At 45.6% G+C, this 18,088-nt stretch overlaps 1 protein-coding gene across 1 annotated transcript in view; it reads right to left on the bottom strand.

The window, feature by feature from the left end:
• LOC128718593 (neurogenic locus Notch protein) overlaps nucleotides 1–18,088 on the bottom strand; it is a 73,311-nt gene that overhangs the window by 26,391 nt on the left and 28,832 nt on the right. The window contains exon 2 of the mRNA XM_053812218.1: nucleotides 16,402–16,480. Within this exon, the coding sequence (XP_053668193.1) occupies nucleotides 16,402–16,480 (79 nt within the window). The remainder of the gene's footprint in view (nucleotides 1–16,401; nucleotides 16,481–18,088) is intronic.

The following is an 18,088-nucleotide window of genomic DNA, read 5'->3' as shown; positions in this document are numbered from 1 at the left end:
CAGAAGAATGTGGTGCATCTATTTCCCTCGCAAGCGAACCTTAAAACCCTCGGCTGTGACAGTGACCGAGCGTCATTTAACAATGCTTAGCACTGTTACCCAAGCACCCGGTAGTTGCAGTGCGCAATTAAACGTACTTCGGTGGCACTTTAAACGTCCGCGCGTACAGCAACGAACCAGTACGCTGTATGGCCATCGTTCAGGGCGGTGTGGATGTAATATTCGGACGTTACAAATCGTCACCCCGCAACAACCTCCGAACGGGCGCCACGTGGAGTGAAAGTTGCTACCACACACGGGGGAATGATGTCGTTCGGGGGGCGGAAAATTAGCAAACCGCAAATAGGGGCAGCAAAAGCCGGGGGATGCCGGGCGGTTGTATGCCCCCGGTGCCCAATTACGCGTGAGCCAGCAATCTTTCACCATCGCCGGCCAACAACCGTGGGAGTGTGTACGGCGCACCGAGGGGAACACTGCCCAAAACGTGAGAACTTGGCCCTGGCGTGTTGGCTGGAAGCTGGAGGGAATAAATGACAGAAAACATCCCCTGTTTTCCCGAGGGGGTGGGTGGGGGAGATTTTTTTTTTGGTTTGCACAGGCTGACAGGAAAATTGATGTCTCGAGGAGCGCGAACTGATCGAAGTTCTGGTTGGACCGGCGGTCGACAGAACTCCGAGAGATCCCTCGCCCCGGACGTTGTTCTAATCGAGCGGGGCGAATTGCATCGTAGAATGGGTCCATCGGGCCCGTCATCGCGCCTTTCCGCCATCGTTTTCGGTACCATTCCCATTTCCAGCAGTGCTCAGTGACTTTGTCTCCACCGTGCAGGGTTGCTCATCTACTGCGCGACCAGTGTGTTCTCAGCATCACCCACCGAACGGGTGCACCCCACCTGGCAGGTCAGATTGTGCCGGGGATTCGATCCGCTGAGTAATCGAAAAAACGCGCTGCCTACGATGACGAGAGCCCATTAGCACCGCGGGCAGCCACATCGAGCCATGCAAGCCCCGAGGTTGCCGTGAGAGTCGCGCGAGATCATCTACCATCCATCCGTCCGATAGAGCCAGTCGAGGGCGCACACATTCGGGCGTTACATTTCCCATAGTGCCTTTGTCTGTTTGGCCATTTTATAGAACTACCCCTCCTCCTTCACCCCCTCCCAGAATGGGATATCCACCCCTCTGCATCAGCCGATCATGCAAGCAACGCGAGCGTGCTGTTCATTACATTTTCTTCTGCTCAAATTAACTCCCCACGCGGATGTGAGGCGGTGTGGGGCGATGAGCAGAAGGCAAAGCAACAACAGCGAAAAAAAACCCCCCCCCCACACACACACACAAATCTTCCATCTTCTGGCCTTCGCGGTTTCGATACGGTCCTGGTTACGGAGTATGTATCGCGCGTTGGGTGGTAACAGGAACAACCAAGCAGAGCGACGCCTTTATGTGTGGCTATTAGCCACCGCGGGAGGTTGAAACACCCATGTGGGCATGTGGGCACACCGGCAGAAGCATGGAAGAATGTCGAACGGTAATAGGAGTAGCCCGCGTCGATAAATGCCTGCCCGAATGGTGCTTCCGCCGTCACGCGGATAATGAACGGCGAACTAGAACCGACCGGTCGTAGAGATGTCGCCAGTTCCCGCAACAACAACCACAACAAAAAAAACCCAGTGGTGCTGCATCAGGTCACACAGACGGGGCAAGCCTTGCTTGTTGCTTCAAAAAACAAAGCAAAAAAACCAAAACCAAGCGAGAAGAAATAATACATCCCCTTCGACACACCGTCACCTTGCTGTGCCGTTCCCTTCCACTGACGGTGACTCCTGCACTGAAGGGGTTTCCCTGCATCCGCCTGCCGAAAGCGGAGGTGCTCCCGGGGATGGCGGTTGCGGTTGCTTCCCAAATTCCCGCTCAACGTTTGCGAAATTGGCACCGTCGGTAGGGTTTTGGGTGTCATTCAATATTTGTGGGATAGCCACCGGTGTGACGGCGCGGTTTTCGTAGGGCTGCCGGAGCTAGGGTTTGCCGCACTAACGCCCGCAAAGTCATTTTGTTGGCGAAACAAAGCCACGGAGCACTGGTCTAATAGGGAGGGACATTGCGACTCCAGAGGATGTTAAGCATTATAAACCATGGTAAATCTGTTGGAAAATCCACAGACGTAGAAAAAGTGTTTGATAATGTTTGGCATCAGAGCCTTCTCCACCAGCTTGAAACACAAGGATTCGCTATGTATATTGTTAAAATGATACAAAGCTACCTAAGCTGCAGAACATCGGCCGTATACCTAGGTTCGATACACTCGAATCCTTACGACTACAAGGCTGGTGTACCACAGAGCAGTGTCAGCAGATAATAATACTCAGCCAGCTCCTTATGCTGATGATGCCGCCATCTTTTTTTTTTCGGCCGTATCGACTTATTTTACCACGTAGTCGGATAGTCAGTCCTTGCTACGGGGGATTGCCCCGGATGGGATTTTGGTCCGGTCCGTTCGTGTGAAGACCGGCTCCGCTACCATCATGCCACCGGGTCGCCCCGTGATGCTGCCATCTTATATCAGCACAAATATCTTGCTTGTTTACCTGGTGGACTCCAAAGAGCGTTAGAAAAATTCGTAAAATAGTGGTAAACTGTGCAGAAACGCAAGCTAATGTATTACCTCGTAGGAACAATCTATAGCTATCCACCATCAGGCGAAGAGTTAAATCTATTAATTTAGAAGGCCCTGCGATCACATGGGACGCTCATGTTCGTTATCTTGGCGTAGTGATAGACCGCAAACTATCTTTCAAACACCACATCAATCGCATAACAACTAAAGCCCTACGGACTCTGATGAGCCTTTATCCCCCAATTAAAAGAAACGGAGGACCAACAATTGAAAACAAGCGCATTCTGTACAAGCAGGTGCATACTACCGGCAGTATTATATGGGTCAAATGCAGGGGGGAACATGCACCCCGGGAAATATTCTTATTGTACAAAGAATTCCAAATAAGTCCTTTCAATTGATCCGCAACTTGCCTGTGAGCCACAGTACCCAAGACCTCCACAAATTAGCTTTAAACATCGCTAATCAATGAGAGCCTAGGTAGAAATTTGGGATCGACTTATAAATTCCAGCACGCAATTCCCAATCAGAAATCATTAGAAATTTTTTTTTATAAATATAATTAACATTAGTAATAGGTTTGATAATTTTTAGTTTAATTTATCGTGACTAAGTAGATGTAAGATTTCCCTCCTTTTATATATATATATATATATATATCAAGTCAAGTATGAAAGACGATATTTTTCGCTTTCCACTCCATAATTGCCCATGCTGATTCATTAACAGTAAGTCTCCACTAACCTTCTGTTTTGTTATCTACAGAACAAAATTTCTTACCATAGAGTAAATACTTATTTGTAGTAAACCTATCCAGCACTGAGCATAAAAGCGCATGCGTACACTTATTTTTTCTTATGTTATAAAAAAAGGTTTAAAATGAAGAAATTCTAACTATTTTTTGTTCTTTACCAAAAAAAGAGCTCTGGTCTAATGCCCGGGAAGGGCTTTGAGGACGCAAACACATGTGCGCGACACATTTGCTCCGGGCCGGAATGATTCTATCAAAACCATTGGGGGGAGGAGGGGGGTTGGTGCGATCCCCAATATGGCTAGGTGCAACATGTGTACCCCCGCCCTCTCCCGTGCTCCATCTTCCGCGAGCATAAAACTAATTTTATTGCTTTTCCGGTTCGGTGCCATTCCGGTGCGATGCGAGCGGTGGGTACCCGCGACATCCATCGTACACGCGCCTGCTGTGGGAAAGTATGATGTTTGTAATGCTGACTTCTTTCTTTTTTCTTTTTTTGTATTCCTCAAGCTCATTTTTGTTGGAGATGTTGTTTTCTCCCAACGCTTCCTCTTCCACACGTTTCGTTTCCATTCGCGCAAGCTTCATTAATTAAACGAAATGATTAACGCGCCTTGGATGGGCGACTTGTCGTTCTGGCTCCACTTCTTCCCCCCCCCCCTCCTTTTTTTCTCTATCCCTCTACCCAAGAAACTACCCGCTTGCCGCTGTTGGGGAGCGCTCGTCTAACAGGGGACAGTGATGGTAGAAGCATCACCAGCGCGAACCCGATCGATCGGAACCAATTTCAATCAGAGCCGGTGACGAAGCAACAATGGCGTTGCAACGGATCGGATATCTTCGAACCCCCCTGGGAGGGGACTTGGAGTTGGGCCCGGTGCTCTCGTGGATAATCATCCTCCCCTGCCGTAACACGATATCGCCCTCCGCTTCATGCGACCTTCCCAGCGCGAGTGTCGAGTTTCACGTGCCGGTGAAAGGTGAACTGCAGAAACTTCATTTTTATTTACCCAACGGTGCGCCAATTTGCCTACTTGTTCCCCACCAGCATCCGCACCGAACGAGTTGCTGAAAAACGCTGCATCGCTCGCGTTCGGTCGATTCGGTAGCTTGTTGCGAGATTGTTGAGAACCTGCTGGATGTCTTAGAGACGGGCACAAACCTCACTAGTTCCAAGAACGCCCCTCCGTAACGGACGCTTGTACGCGTCTTATGGAAACTCCCGCTGCCGAGATGCTTCCCCAGCGAGGTGGGCGTAAGGTGAGATATCTGGACATCCCTTTAACGCCGCACTGCCACTTATCAGCCGCCCGGCTGCCGATCAACGCCCCGTTAACCTTCGTAGGCGGCCCACTGTACAGTTTTCTGACACTCTGACACACACACACACACGGCAAAGCATTGATAATTAAAGCACCGGACCACTCCAAATGGGCGTCCAGTTGCTGGCCGTTGGAGTTGGAACCGGTTTATGAATTGCTCTCGAAGTGTGTTTTATTATTTTTTTTTCTATTCGCTAGCCACTTCTTGCCTAGCAAGACACAAAATATCTCCTCCCGGACGGCTCTTCCACCCTCCGAGAGATGGTGCGCATGTGATAGCAATTAAGGTGGCTATCCAGCTCGCGAAAATAAAAGAAGATTACAATGATTCTAAAGAATAATGACATTTAATGGACGCAAAAACAATAAACCCAAGCAAAGGTTTTTGCCAAAGTTTTGCTCCACACCCAGGCAAGGTTGATCGATTATTAGCTTCCCGAAAGTAATCTGACCCCGCCAACGGGAATGCCAGCCCACCGTACACACGGAGGAAAAGACCATCACAACACGGAGCTGTGACAGGTTGGGTTTTTTTTTCTGTAAGTGATCGAATTACCCCATCTAGCTCCGGCAAATGCAAAGCGGGGCAGGAAAAAAAAAGCGAGACAAATCCGTCCCGCAAAAAATTGTTTTAACAAACAAAAAAGTAAATGGCGTAGTTCCTTTCACCACCAATCAAAAATCCTTTAACTCAAAATGTATAAACTGTCACCGAAGGAAGAAACACCGGCTCGTTTGCCGTTTCGGGGAGGGTCAACATCCGTTTGGACCTTTTCACCTCTACGGCAGCGTTGACCGGCCGGCTTTCGTACGGCTCATATATTAATAAGAGACACCAATTAACCGTTCAAGGACCGTTTTTTTTGCGACATAAAACACGGCAACAACCTTTGCAAAACGGAGGATATTCTGCGTGTCGCCCCTTGTTATTTGTTTATTGCACCCCCGCTGGTTATGTTTTTTTTAATTTTGTTTGTTCTTTCTTTTGTTTGCCTTCACTTTGTTTTATTGCATCAGCTGAGATCGATGGATAAACCATTGGGATCGTTTACGATCGCTAAACTGTCAAACTACACCCTGGGGGGGGAGGGAATCGGTGGAAGAGGTTTTATAAAGGCTCATTGCGAAACGCACTGAAAAATGGCTGTTTAATGCACTTTAAGATGCATTCGTTCTGCTGATGCGATAAAGACGCCAAAGCGCACACATTAAACTCAACCAGGTATGCCGCGCAGGATTTACAATGGCTCACGCACAGTGGGACCACTGCGAAAGGCGGGGAAAAACGGGACGATAACGCTTTGGGGATAAAACTTTCACACCGCAAAAAAAAACCGTCATCTAAAAGGTAAAATTGATCAAATTCGTTTGATGAAACGAAAGAACTGAATTATGATTTTTTTTTATTTTAATTTAAAAATGTCCTTAAGTGCACCCACCGTGCCACCACCAGCATTACCATACCGGCTGAGTTCTCAATTCCAACGCATTATCACGCTGCAGAAAATGAATGTGCACAGCGGAGATGATGTGTTTTATTAATTTATAACTTTTACTCCACCTCCCTGCCACCCTCTCCTCGCTCCTCCCTCTCAACCCCGCCCCGCTCAAGGTTGATTCGTTTTATGATCGTCGCGAGCAACAAATCGCGACACGCCAACAATTTCGGTTTAAAACCCTGGCCACAAAATCCAACCATCAACAAGGGTTTTATGAACCAATCTTATGGACATACAACCCCCTCCCCCCACGGCAAACACGAATGTCACCCGGCACAGGAAGAAAAAAATAAGGTCTTTACACTATCTTAAGCCGTTAAGTGCAAGCCCAAGCACCCGGGGGTCGATGGCCCGCGAACCGCAAAGCACCATCAAGAGCAGGGTGGGATAAAACGGTGCAAGGGGGATGGGTTGGAAAAGGAGGAACAAATGGCTGCTTTATGCTTTTCTTAGCATACCGTGCCCAACTTGTCCCGGCGAGCCAAAAAGGAAACATTTAAATCTTAAACCTGCTCCGAAACATCCCAAAATCTCCCCCCTGGTATGGCAATTTTCGTCTTGGTGTCTCTTTCTCTACCGGGCCCTCGCCGGGTCGCCTGCTCGCTTGGCTGTGTATTATTGCCGCGGAAAAAAAAACATTTTCCACTGGGACGGATTAGGATTGTTCTCCGCAAAGAACACATTTACGACACACACGCAGCAATTCGCATGACTTCTTTTCTTACTTCCATTTCGCGATGTCTCCTGCTATCAACTGTGGTGACCGTATGAAAAATTTCCCGCCCGGATTGTTGTCCACAGTCTCTCAGGTACAGCTTTTGAGAAGTGTGTTTGTTGTTTTTTTTTCCTAAACATAACTAGGCAAACGATATTCCATTTGCACATAAAATTAAAAACTAATTAGGAAACTATTATAACAAAAAAAAAACATACCACATAAAACAAACAAAAAATTATAAGATAACAAGTGCAGATAATAGATCACAAGAATGATTAAATGCAACAGCAAATAACATGAATAAGAAAAATGATGAAATATTACTGTAAAGCAGGAAGTATTCAGAAAAAAATACAAGAAAAAGCATAAAAGACAACGAAATAATGTAAATCCAAACAAAAAACAAGGTTCAGGTAAAACAAAACAAACAGTTAACAAGAGAAGATAATAAAATAGACAATTGATTAAAAAGAAAAGCAAATAAACCAAAAAAGGCAAAAACTAGAAACTATGGCCAAGTAAAAACGATAAGTATTTGAAGAAAAAACAACAATGCACATCGAAGACAAACAAAATCATGTTAACTACAAAATAACACACACGAAAAAAAAACAGAAGAAGGTAACAGGAGAAGATAATAAAGTGTAATATTGATTGAACGGCAACAGCAAGCGAAAATGAGCAAAAGGATATACAACTTATAGAACCAAAATCCAAATTGAAACAACAAATGAAATGCAAAACAAAGCAGACAACATTCCTTGAAACTATTGGCAAAGTCTTGCTAAATATTTAAAATTGGTTTAACATTTTTAAGATAGCAAAATGGGGGGAAAAAAAGTACACAAAAAACAACCTCCCCCCACGCTCCACTTTCCACCGTTGGTTGTATTCTTTCCACCTTTCTACCGCATTAGCATCCCTCTATATTTCACTCACTTGCCTCCCCGCTTTTTCGCCCACCCACCCCACTGCCCACCCGTTTCCGGCGACCGGGCGTACCGGGTGTCGTTGCTAAGAGGTGCTAATCTATGCCATTAAGATGCTATCGGTGTATTCAACCGTCATGGCTGAAATTCGCTAGCACCAATCGTTCGCCCACGGGTGTTTTTTTTATCCGCAAAGGTTACGGCTGTGTGGCGGTCGAGAGTTTGGCTTTTTTTTTATTTGTGGCCGCCGGAAGAACAGTCCCGATACGCGAACGCGAAAGCCGAATGTTGTGGCCGTAATTTGCAGGCACCCTGGCTTTGGGCAAAACAGTAATAATGCTACGTTATGAGGGAAGAAGGAACCGCTCACTCGTCCGCACGCACAACGCATCAATAGTCGATCGATTTGCGTGTCTGGAATTCGATCTTCGGTGCAAAGGGAAACACACACCCCGCCGCTCGAACGGGAAATGATGATTCCCTTTTTGTTTTTTGTTCGCGCCAGCAGCAAAACGCTCCCAAAAGGGTGAAGAGTTCGACGCAAAGGAACGAACCGATTCCAGGCGAAATATGAACCGATGGGCACAGCGCTCCATGTGGGAGCGCGTTCACTTCACGGCCGGTGAGAAAATGGAGAACGCAAACGCATCGGCAAACGACGAGCAAGAAACAACTCGCCGATCTATCATCATCTTCATCGGCCGTCTCAACCGGGGCCCCAGGAGCCCATTTGCACTGATTAAGAGTGAGCGAGAAAGAGCGATACAGAGAGAGAGAGAGAGAGAGAGAGAGAGAGATAGAAAGAGCGAGGAACGATCCTCGTGCAACAGCTCCGTTCGGATCATAAAATAGCATAATTAAGTAATTTAATGTATACGACTGTGTGCGTGTTGTGTTGTGTGCGGGTTTTCGAAGGTTGATTTTCCAACCCCTTTTTCCCCTGTCCACCCCCGAGGCACACCCTTTAAAGGGGGAGGCTTTCCATCTAAAGCGAAACCCCGTAGAGGTTGGCAACGTTATTTTTTCCACCGGGGAGCACAGGGAAAAGTCACACGGAAATGTAGCTCTTGCACAGGAGAGAATTGTGCTTGGTTTATGCACCCGGTAAGATGGAGAGCATCTATTTTACAGAGAGGGAAAGCCTTCGAGCTTCGTACTTCCGCACTCAAAGGTCCACATAAATAAATCTGCAGCGATTGCTGAGCATTGGGACGAAATATTCACATTCACTCGTCCGTACCGCGTTTCAGCGCGTGATTGCCCATTGTTTCTTGGCGAATTGATTTTTATGTGTATTTGTCCTTAAGACGGTGGGATGGTTGATGTGATTTGGCTTTATTTTTATTTTTTTTTTTGCTGTGAAATGTGTGTTTTCCACCGATTTATAAAAGTCGTGGAAAAACTAGACACACATTTTCACAACCTTGAAGCTGGATTGAATTGGATAAATTTTAAAATATTATAAACTCCATAGCTCAATACTATATAGGTTTTTTTTCCTCAAGGAAATAAGCAAAACCACAAACACATCGTTATCACATTCGTCCATGCCTTTCCCCACGGGAACGTCAAGACGGCGGAGAGAAAAAATAAATAAATTGGCTCCGGCGTGCAGCAAGCGACGAACCCACCTAAATAAGGAAACATGGGCCTGTTTGATGCATCCAAACACACTGCTAACGAACGGCGAGCGACCGCATCCATGCCACGCTGGTTAAGGGAACACCATTTTTGCACCAAAAGTCCATTCCCCGGTTCGCAACGTGGGTGGAACTCGGTATGCGGTTTTACGGCGGTTCGGGTCGCCCCGGAGGCGCATCGAAGTCTTTTGATTCGTTTGAATCCATTCCTGCGGGGAGGACATTGGTACGGCAAACACGGGGTAGCGCGGCCCATCATCTTCCGTCTGCAATCTCATCGCAAAACGTTCCCTGTACCACACACGCATCAACAGCAGCAGCAAAAAAACCTCGGAAAACCCACAGGATGTTTCACATCTCGCCGCAACGTTCGTGCTTCGCTGTGTGTGTATGTGATTATAAAGACCTTGAAAGATGGGGCACAGTAAGAAAACGGCACGGCAAAAACAAAACCACTTCCAGCACAATCCTACACCAAGAACAGCGCGTGTGGAGGAGAGCGAACAGGCGATGCAGCGGAAAACAAAGCCCACATTAATGCGCCAAAAGGACTCTACGAGTGGGAAGATTGTGCATTTTCAAACACCCAGCCAGGACGACGACGTATGGGGAGGGGGAGAGGGGGGTGTGGGGGGGGGGGGGGGGGCACCATGTTTGGCAATATAACCCCCATCGGGCCGTGTCTGGGAAGGAAAAATCACGACCGTGTGCCCGGCGGCAAACGGTGGTAGACGAAGTTTGACAAAACGAAGAACTACAATGACACGCCAAGCGACGAACCGGTTTTTTTTGTTTGTGTTCTGCCCCTCAACGTAGAAACCAATTGTCCTGTTCCTTTCGTTGGTTGCAGTTTTTTTTTCAAGTACATTCTATTTCCCTTTACCGTCGGCACGTGGATGCAACAGTCTACGCTACGAAGTGTGTTATTTTTTCCCCCTTTTTTATGTTCAGCTCGCGGGGGGGGGTTTATGAAATCTGGACAGATCGTTAAAATGTTTCATTTTTTTGTTAGCGCTTTTGCTAATGCGTTGAGTGCAGCACAATAAATGAAATAATGCATCAAATAACAAATAGAACAAACGATCCCCCATCGTCGAGGATGCGGCCGGCACCGCACAGCGAATCGTGGCTGATGCAGGGCTGACAAGATGCAGCCCCATGCGGACAAAACATCGCGAAAACAGCATCGCCGGGCATACCGGGAAGCATAACAATAGAGCCCCGATGCGAATGTGAGCGAATAATTTATGCAAAAAGGCCCATATCGGGGGAGGGACGGGGGTAAAACGGTCAGCCAGCCTCGAAGGGCTCGATGACCATAATCGGACATTCCACCTCGCCGAAAAAAAACCCCCCCTCGTCACCATCCCGGCAAAACCTTGACGGCTACAGCAGAGCATGCGGTTCTTTTCGTGTGTGTGTATGTCTAAGTTGCAATCCTGTCCATTCCAGACCAGGTTTTGTTCGGTTTTTCGAAGCGAACAGGGAAGCTGCTGGCGGGTTCGTTAATTTCCTTGCTGTCTTTTTACTTTTTTTTTGCCTCCTTCCCCAATTCCCTTGCGGGCTTAAATAATGATGAGGCAGTACGACAAGGGCACATACGTAAAAGGTACCACAGCAGTAGCGAAACGCTGTTCGCACAGGGAATGCACTTCGAAATGTTTCATTTAATTATACTTTACAGCGCACTATCCTCCTTACTATCCTCGGGATGCAGTTCACAAATGGTGCACTGCTATCATGAGATTACTGCCAGTATGTGTCTGCATAATGTATGACCAAGTTTATGTGATATTTAAACTGTTTCAATTATCGAATGTGAGTGCAAAACAGCATCAATGCGCCCTGAATGGTTTTAAACCGCACACCCCTTATGCATATGGCACAATTTGTCCGCTGGGCACGTGCATTTGCACGCGCACTAGAGTGCGCGGTGACGCAACCGTTTGCTCTTCACTGAGATAACAAACAACAAAGCCGCTTCTTGAGGGATGGAGGTAAAAAAAAACCCCAGCTGTGAAGGAAATCCCTAAAACTGCCCGCAACACTTGAACCATCACTTGAAAAATCGTGGCTATAGTAGGAGCGTTACAGCTGCAAAGATGGAGTAGGAAAACAGGAAACATAAAATCGGGGGAAAAAAAACGTATTCCTCAACATCACTTATTTTGCTATTTTACTGGGGCCAATATTAAATATTAATATAAAAACAGCTAGATCAAGAAAACTTTAAACTTGAGAATTCTTCCATTAATGGCAATAACATACGGCCGTCAGCATAGGAAAAAAAAAGGAAAAAAAGAAAAAGAAAAAAAAAAACATAAGCATTCCATCTAGAAAACCCCTTTTGGCAGTTTATTTATAACAATTTACAAAAAAAAACCGAAAAAACAACCCTTACAGTGCATGATATCTTCAATGACAAACTGTTAGTGAATGTTTGTGCATGACAACTTCAATGCAACCACATGATATCACAATCGCAGCACAGCTTACCACAAAACTCATGCGACGATATCAGTCAAGTACGATCCGACCAGTATAAACGCGTTCTGAGAAGGATTTTGCCAACCAAATGATGTTTGTTTTCGAAGCAATAATTAATGAAAATTTGCATTTATTGAATGAAATATGCTTTCTTTTATGAAAAATACAGCAAATGTTACCAACAATCAACGTCTGGCTGTGAAAATCTATCCTAGGACACGTTTATACTCCTCGGATCGTACTTCACTGCTACCTTCGTGTTGGTGTCGTCTGGTGTTGCGCTTGCATTGAAGTATGCTTGCTGTAGTTGTGGGGTCTAGTAAGGCCGTTGAAATGTTCCCTTATATGAAACTAACCCCTATTGAAGATGGAAGTGTTTTTATGAGAATTTTCTCATTATTTTTGTGAAAATTTTCTCAGCTTCGAAACTGTTTTTGATCATTTTTTTTTGTTTTCAAAACTAATATAAAAATAGATTTAGCTTAATAATTCCTTAATTTGGCGTTTTAAACACAAATCCAACCACATAAAACACACTCCAAGCTGTCATAAAGAAAAATATTAATCAAACCAAAAAAAAAATATACATACATGCCACCCCTCATTAGGCGCAGCCACCATAACAAACCGATCGAAAATCATAAAATACACTCATCATAATCATCGCGCGATAAGTTGTCATTTGTGTACCCTACCTACACCCACCTTGCGCTTCCCCCCTTTCCCCCTACCCACACCATTTTTTCGAAAGCTTTCCCGATGATCGTTTCATCCCCTGCTGCGTTGCGGAGGGTAAACGACCAGTGTTCAGATTTCGAATGTGTTGTCATCCTGGGCCGGGGCCGAACATTCGACCAATAAAAAATCCTAATAAAACAACCTCCCCATCCCCCCCCCCCCCCTCCCCACATATGGTGACACATACACGTATACCACCGCCATTATGATAAACGACGAATATTTATTTATGGTTGGTTGCGAAGGATTGTAAAAAATGGAAAGGATTTTGGGGTGGAAGCAAACGCTTCAAGTGACGCCCACGCGCGCAACTTTCAATGTGGGCGCGCAAGGGGAGGGGTAAGAGGTAGCGGCAGGTGGGAAGGGAATCATATTGAAGCTTATTTTAAGCATTTTTTTCCAACATTCATTTCAGCCCATTCTTGATTATAAATTCTCTATAACAGCTTCCCATGGTGGGAAGCACGACGGGATTGCCAGAAATGTGTCTTTTATCTCACCTCAAACAGGCTAACTAATTTCACCAGAAAGAAGAAAACACTCCAATCCGGCCAAGGCCCAATAATGCACACACATTTTTGTTGAATTTTTTAAACAAAAACCGTTAAAATTCAACAACAACACCAAAAAATCCTTTCCATAAATGAGTCAGAACTGACCGAACCGTTCGCTACATTGTGACAGAAAAAAAGCCACGTGTCGTCCCACAGGTTGGAGGGGCGTGGAAAGGGAGGAAGCATATTTTGACGGGTGCAATAAAAGTGCAATCAATCAGTAACGCACTGGCAGCACAAACGCACACCACAACCCCCGGCAAAGAGGGTGTTTCGAGTGTAAACGAGCAAAAAAAAAAAATATTTGATTTACTTCCCTTGCCAATTCGACCTTTTTTTTGGGAGAGGGGGCTTCTTTCAGGATGCTTTCCCATTTCAGTGCACGGCACATGGGAGCATCGTTCGTACAGAACGGCTTAAAAACCGATACGGTTCTACCATCGTATCGGCGTGGTCGTTAAGGCCCACCCCGCGTGTTCTTTGGCTCAGCCACGCCAGGAAAGCTGGACACCGCGATAGGCGCGACCCAGCGCTAGTGCTTACATTTTCAGTGCTTTTAAAAGCTTGTTCATAAATAATTATATTCACGTCGGGCCACGTCGGGCTAATTTGAATAATTTATCGACATCGGGAAGGCGACGACAATAGTGTGTGTGTGTGTGTCCACTAGTTCTTGCTCATCTGCCGCTCGCGGGCGTGCGCGCGCTCAACAGCAGTGTGCGCTGCACTTATCTTTATGTCTCGGTTTATATATACCTTCTTTCCCACTTTGTGTTCTTGTCTGCTCTTTTTCTCCTCACTCTCTCTCACTCTCTTTCTTATATTGCTCAGTTGAGCTTCTCTTCCGTTTGAAGGTTCTATCTTATTGCTTGCTTTGTCTTTTACGCTTTTTTTTCTCTACATCTCTTTTGCGTTTCTTCTCTTTGGTACATTTATATTTATAGGTTTTGAGTCAGCTTCGAATGTTTGCTGCTTCATTTTCATCTCTTTTTATGCATTATTACTTTGTTGCCTTTTTATGTGCTGTTTCATTTCTTTACATATTTTGTTGCTTGTTTTCTATGTTTTTTTTAATCCATCTTCTTCGCTCCGTTCGTTTTATCCAGAACACCCCCGCCACACTAGTCGATTTGCATAATTCTGTGCCGCTTACACACATCATCACCACCGCAGAACAACGCAAAACACGAACCAATAATGCATTTCTTCTGCGTGGCAAATCTTTATCTCACTCTTTTATCCCGTCTTTTTTGTGTATTTGGTTGTTTCTTTTTTTCCCGCTTTTCTATATCTTTTCGTTTATTTTTATTTTAACACAAATTGCAAACATCCGCACTTTGAATCACTTAGCAGTGTTCTTTTTTTTTTCTGTTGTTTTATTAGTTTTCGTTCTTCAAGTTCGTTTTTCAAGTGTCTTTCCTTTGTTTTATGCATTTTAAGAACGTCTAATTGTTTATCATCTTTCGTTTCGTTCGCCCACTGGTTGGCTGTATGGTGTTTTTTTGTCCACTTTATTAGCTGCTTTTTGCCACCTCTCCCTTTATATCATCCGGCACGGTGCCGAGTTCGATTGTGTTTTGCTTTTCTATGGTGGTTTCGTTCGCGGTTACCATCGTTCCTAATTGAACACGACTGCTAACCCCTACCCTTTTACGACTTTCACAACTAACCTTCCCCAAACCCCGCTTTGCTGGCCACGGCTCATTTTTATCAATTTACTTTTGTTTTGCAACGGTGCTGATGATGCTCGCTCCGCGTTTCGTCTCATCGCTACAGCCCGATACAAAAGGATTTTAACAACCTTCTCCTCATTTTCCTCCTGCGCTTCCATTCTACTTTTGCATGTTGGGTTTATAAGTGGAAGAATTTGAGGAAATGGTCCCATGTGTCAATATTCCCGCACTGCACTCTGGATCGCGAAGGAATACGCAACGCACATGTATCCGTACGTGTGTTCGCCCTCTTGCCCACGGTTTTCCCCATTGCACCCTCGCTCTTGCTCCGCTGGCAGCTAATAAGTGGATCGCGAAAAGGCGCGACACAATATCTGATTGTCTCAACATATCCCTTCGCGCTTCGTGTGCGCACAACACACGTTTGCTTAGGCCACCCCGTACGCTCGTCTGTATGTTTTTGGGTTGCTCCAACTACAAGCGTTGCAGGGAAAATGGGGAAGGGAGGGAAGGGAAACAGTAAAGGGGAATAAACACATGGAATAAAATAAACTGCAGCGAGCGTTAACGAACGGGGTGAAGTTGAATAAAAAAAAACCAAATATGCATTGACATATAGAACGACCCCATACTGCTTGAGAGGGGGGGATGGAAATTGCAGCTCCCATCCGCACACACACACACACATTCATTCGCACTGGAGCGGAGAGACATGGTGCGGCATCAGAATTTATTGCCATTATCGTCCAAGTGTTATGGTTATGACCGTTGTTCGCCATTATTATTTGGCGGGCCCCAGAACGCGCGCGTTGGCGATTTATGGCACGTTTCATGGTTTCGCTTTGATGCTAACGAGGTGGCGGTGTGCGCGGCAAGCAGTTGGCAAAAGAAAACGTGGCAACAGCAGCAACGATAAAGCAAACCGGGACACCAATTCCATGCACCGGTCACCATCGCGGCGAACCTGGTGGATGACAGTTTAGCGTTCGGGATTTGTAACGGAGTAACCGTAAAAGCAACCCCGTTCGAAATGGGGGAAATAAAAAGGATATGATACAAGGTTTTTTTCTTCTCTTCCTGACTAAAATGACGCAACAAAACATTCAGCTAAAATACATGCGAATTATTGGAGGCTTTTTTTGTGGTTCTTCTTCTTATGACGACCCCATAAAGGAAGGATTTTAAGCCACAAAAGGATGGAAACCGGTTTGACCGCCCATGCCATCAGTTGGGTATTTTTAGTTTCAATTAGCAATCCCATGATAGAATTTATTTTTATTTTTTTACTGTACATTGATTTATCGCTGTTTAATTAGCAATAACTAACGAGCTGTATTACCAGCGCCTGATGGTGGCTGTTGCGTGCGTTACGGTGCGTTACGCAGCGTTATTGTTCCACCAAAAGGTGAAGAACCGCCCGTTGCAGGTTCGCCAAAGCCCCAATTCGGTTTATGGTTGCCAATTTTATACTTACTTGCAGTAGGATGCACCATTCGGGCGGCTAACGCACGTGCCGCCATGTTTGCAGGGTGACGGCGAGCACGACAGGAAACCTGTAACGATCAAAGCATAAAGAGCATTAATATGAAGCTGGTGATTCATTTATTTACATTTTCATGACTATTATAAGAAACGCAATTGAGCATAGCTTAACAAAACATAAAAGGATAGAGAGAGAGAGAAAAAAACGGTAAATAAAGCCACACAATCACTCATACGGTTCTTATCCGCTCCGGATGTATTTTTGTCGCGACATCTATTTGACACCCGGGCGTAACCCATCCCGGCTCGCTTCAATTTGCCAATCCCCCCCTTTCTTCACATCCCTTCCCCCCAATCCATCCCACCACCCAACCCCACCCATTCCACTGCACCGGATGGTTAATATTAGCTTACGTCAATTGAACCCTTTCGGTGGGGTGGGGAGGGGAAGGGGTTTGGAAGATTTGTTTACGGCCAACGGATTCTCGGTATGGTGGTTGCTCGGAGCACGCGTTGCAAACCACACATTACGGGAGAACTTGTTTTTTTTTTCTCCGGAACTGTCGTTTTTTTTTCAGCCAGGAGAAATGGTAACGGCGTGGTACAGGGTGATGCACTAGGGAGTGCCTTTAAACTGGACATTGGACTGGACTGGAGCCACAATCGACTGCAATTATTTTCGAGCAGCTGCTTGACAAATGTCAACATAAATCAAATCTTTTGGTCAAAAGATGTCCAAATCTTAGCTTAAATTTGGCCATTTTTGGGAATTCTTCAAGGAATTGCTCCGTCACTGTTACTCAAGCCACTTTCAGTCTATTCCGTTCAAGAACAGAGTGTTTACTCTCCCAAAATTATTGGAGGAAAAAGCTTGCTTCAACGTCGCTGTTTAAAGAGTTTTTTCTACTCTATATTGACTATATTGAGACTTGAGATACGGACTTGATAGAAATTTCTACCTTTTCGGTTATGCATAAGACGGATTCGATGTCTCCATATTTGTATCTTCTATCTAAAATTTTCATAAAAACCGCCCGAAAATCAAAACAAAAAATTAAATATGTGCACTTTATTGTAATTCTATTGGACCACCCTGTACTCCAAAAAAAAAAAAGGAACACATCCAATCCTCAATCAAGTCTAAGAAAAATTCCACTTCTTCGTAACGTTTGCAACTGATCAGTGCGCATATACACCTATTTTTCTTTCGCTCTTTCTTTCCACTATTTATTATCAATCATGCACTGACAGCACGTTCCAGCAGCACCCCGCGGGCTCATTGGAGTTTATTCATCAACATAAATCCATACCTTCCATCGCTGCCAACGTGTAGAAATAGATCAGGGTGAGTGTGTGTGTGTGTGTGGTAGCATTTTTGCGGGCGAATCAAACAGATTAAAAGCGCGCGGCGCGGGGAAGGCGAAGCGTGGTACGGGGCTCAAAATATGCTGACAGTGCCATATCATTTGACTGCTGTCAACCCCCATCTGATAGATCCATGACACATACACACACCCGGCGGGCATAAGGCGTACCCCCGGGTGGAGGGGTGGTGTGGTCGCGCTGACGCGAGATTCTAAATAATTGGCCAGTATTCGAACCGCGAAACAGCAAACGTGTGTGTTGGTGGGTCAGCGCGTGCCGAGCTCCGGGAATTATGGCGACACTCGACGCGCGGG

This window comes from Anopheles marshallii, chromosome X, assembly GCF_943734725.1.
Source record: "Anopheles marshallii chromosome X, idAnoMarsDA_429_01, whole genome shotgun sequence".
Lineage (NCBI taxonomy): Eukaryota > Metazoa > Arthropoda > Insecta > Diptera > Culicidae > Anopheles > Anopheles marshallii.
The sequence above is the reverse complement of the archived record's forward strand: the minus strand, read 5'-3'. Positions and strand labels throughout refer to the sequence as shown.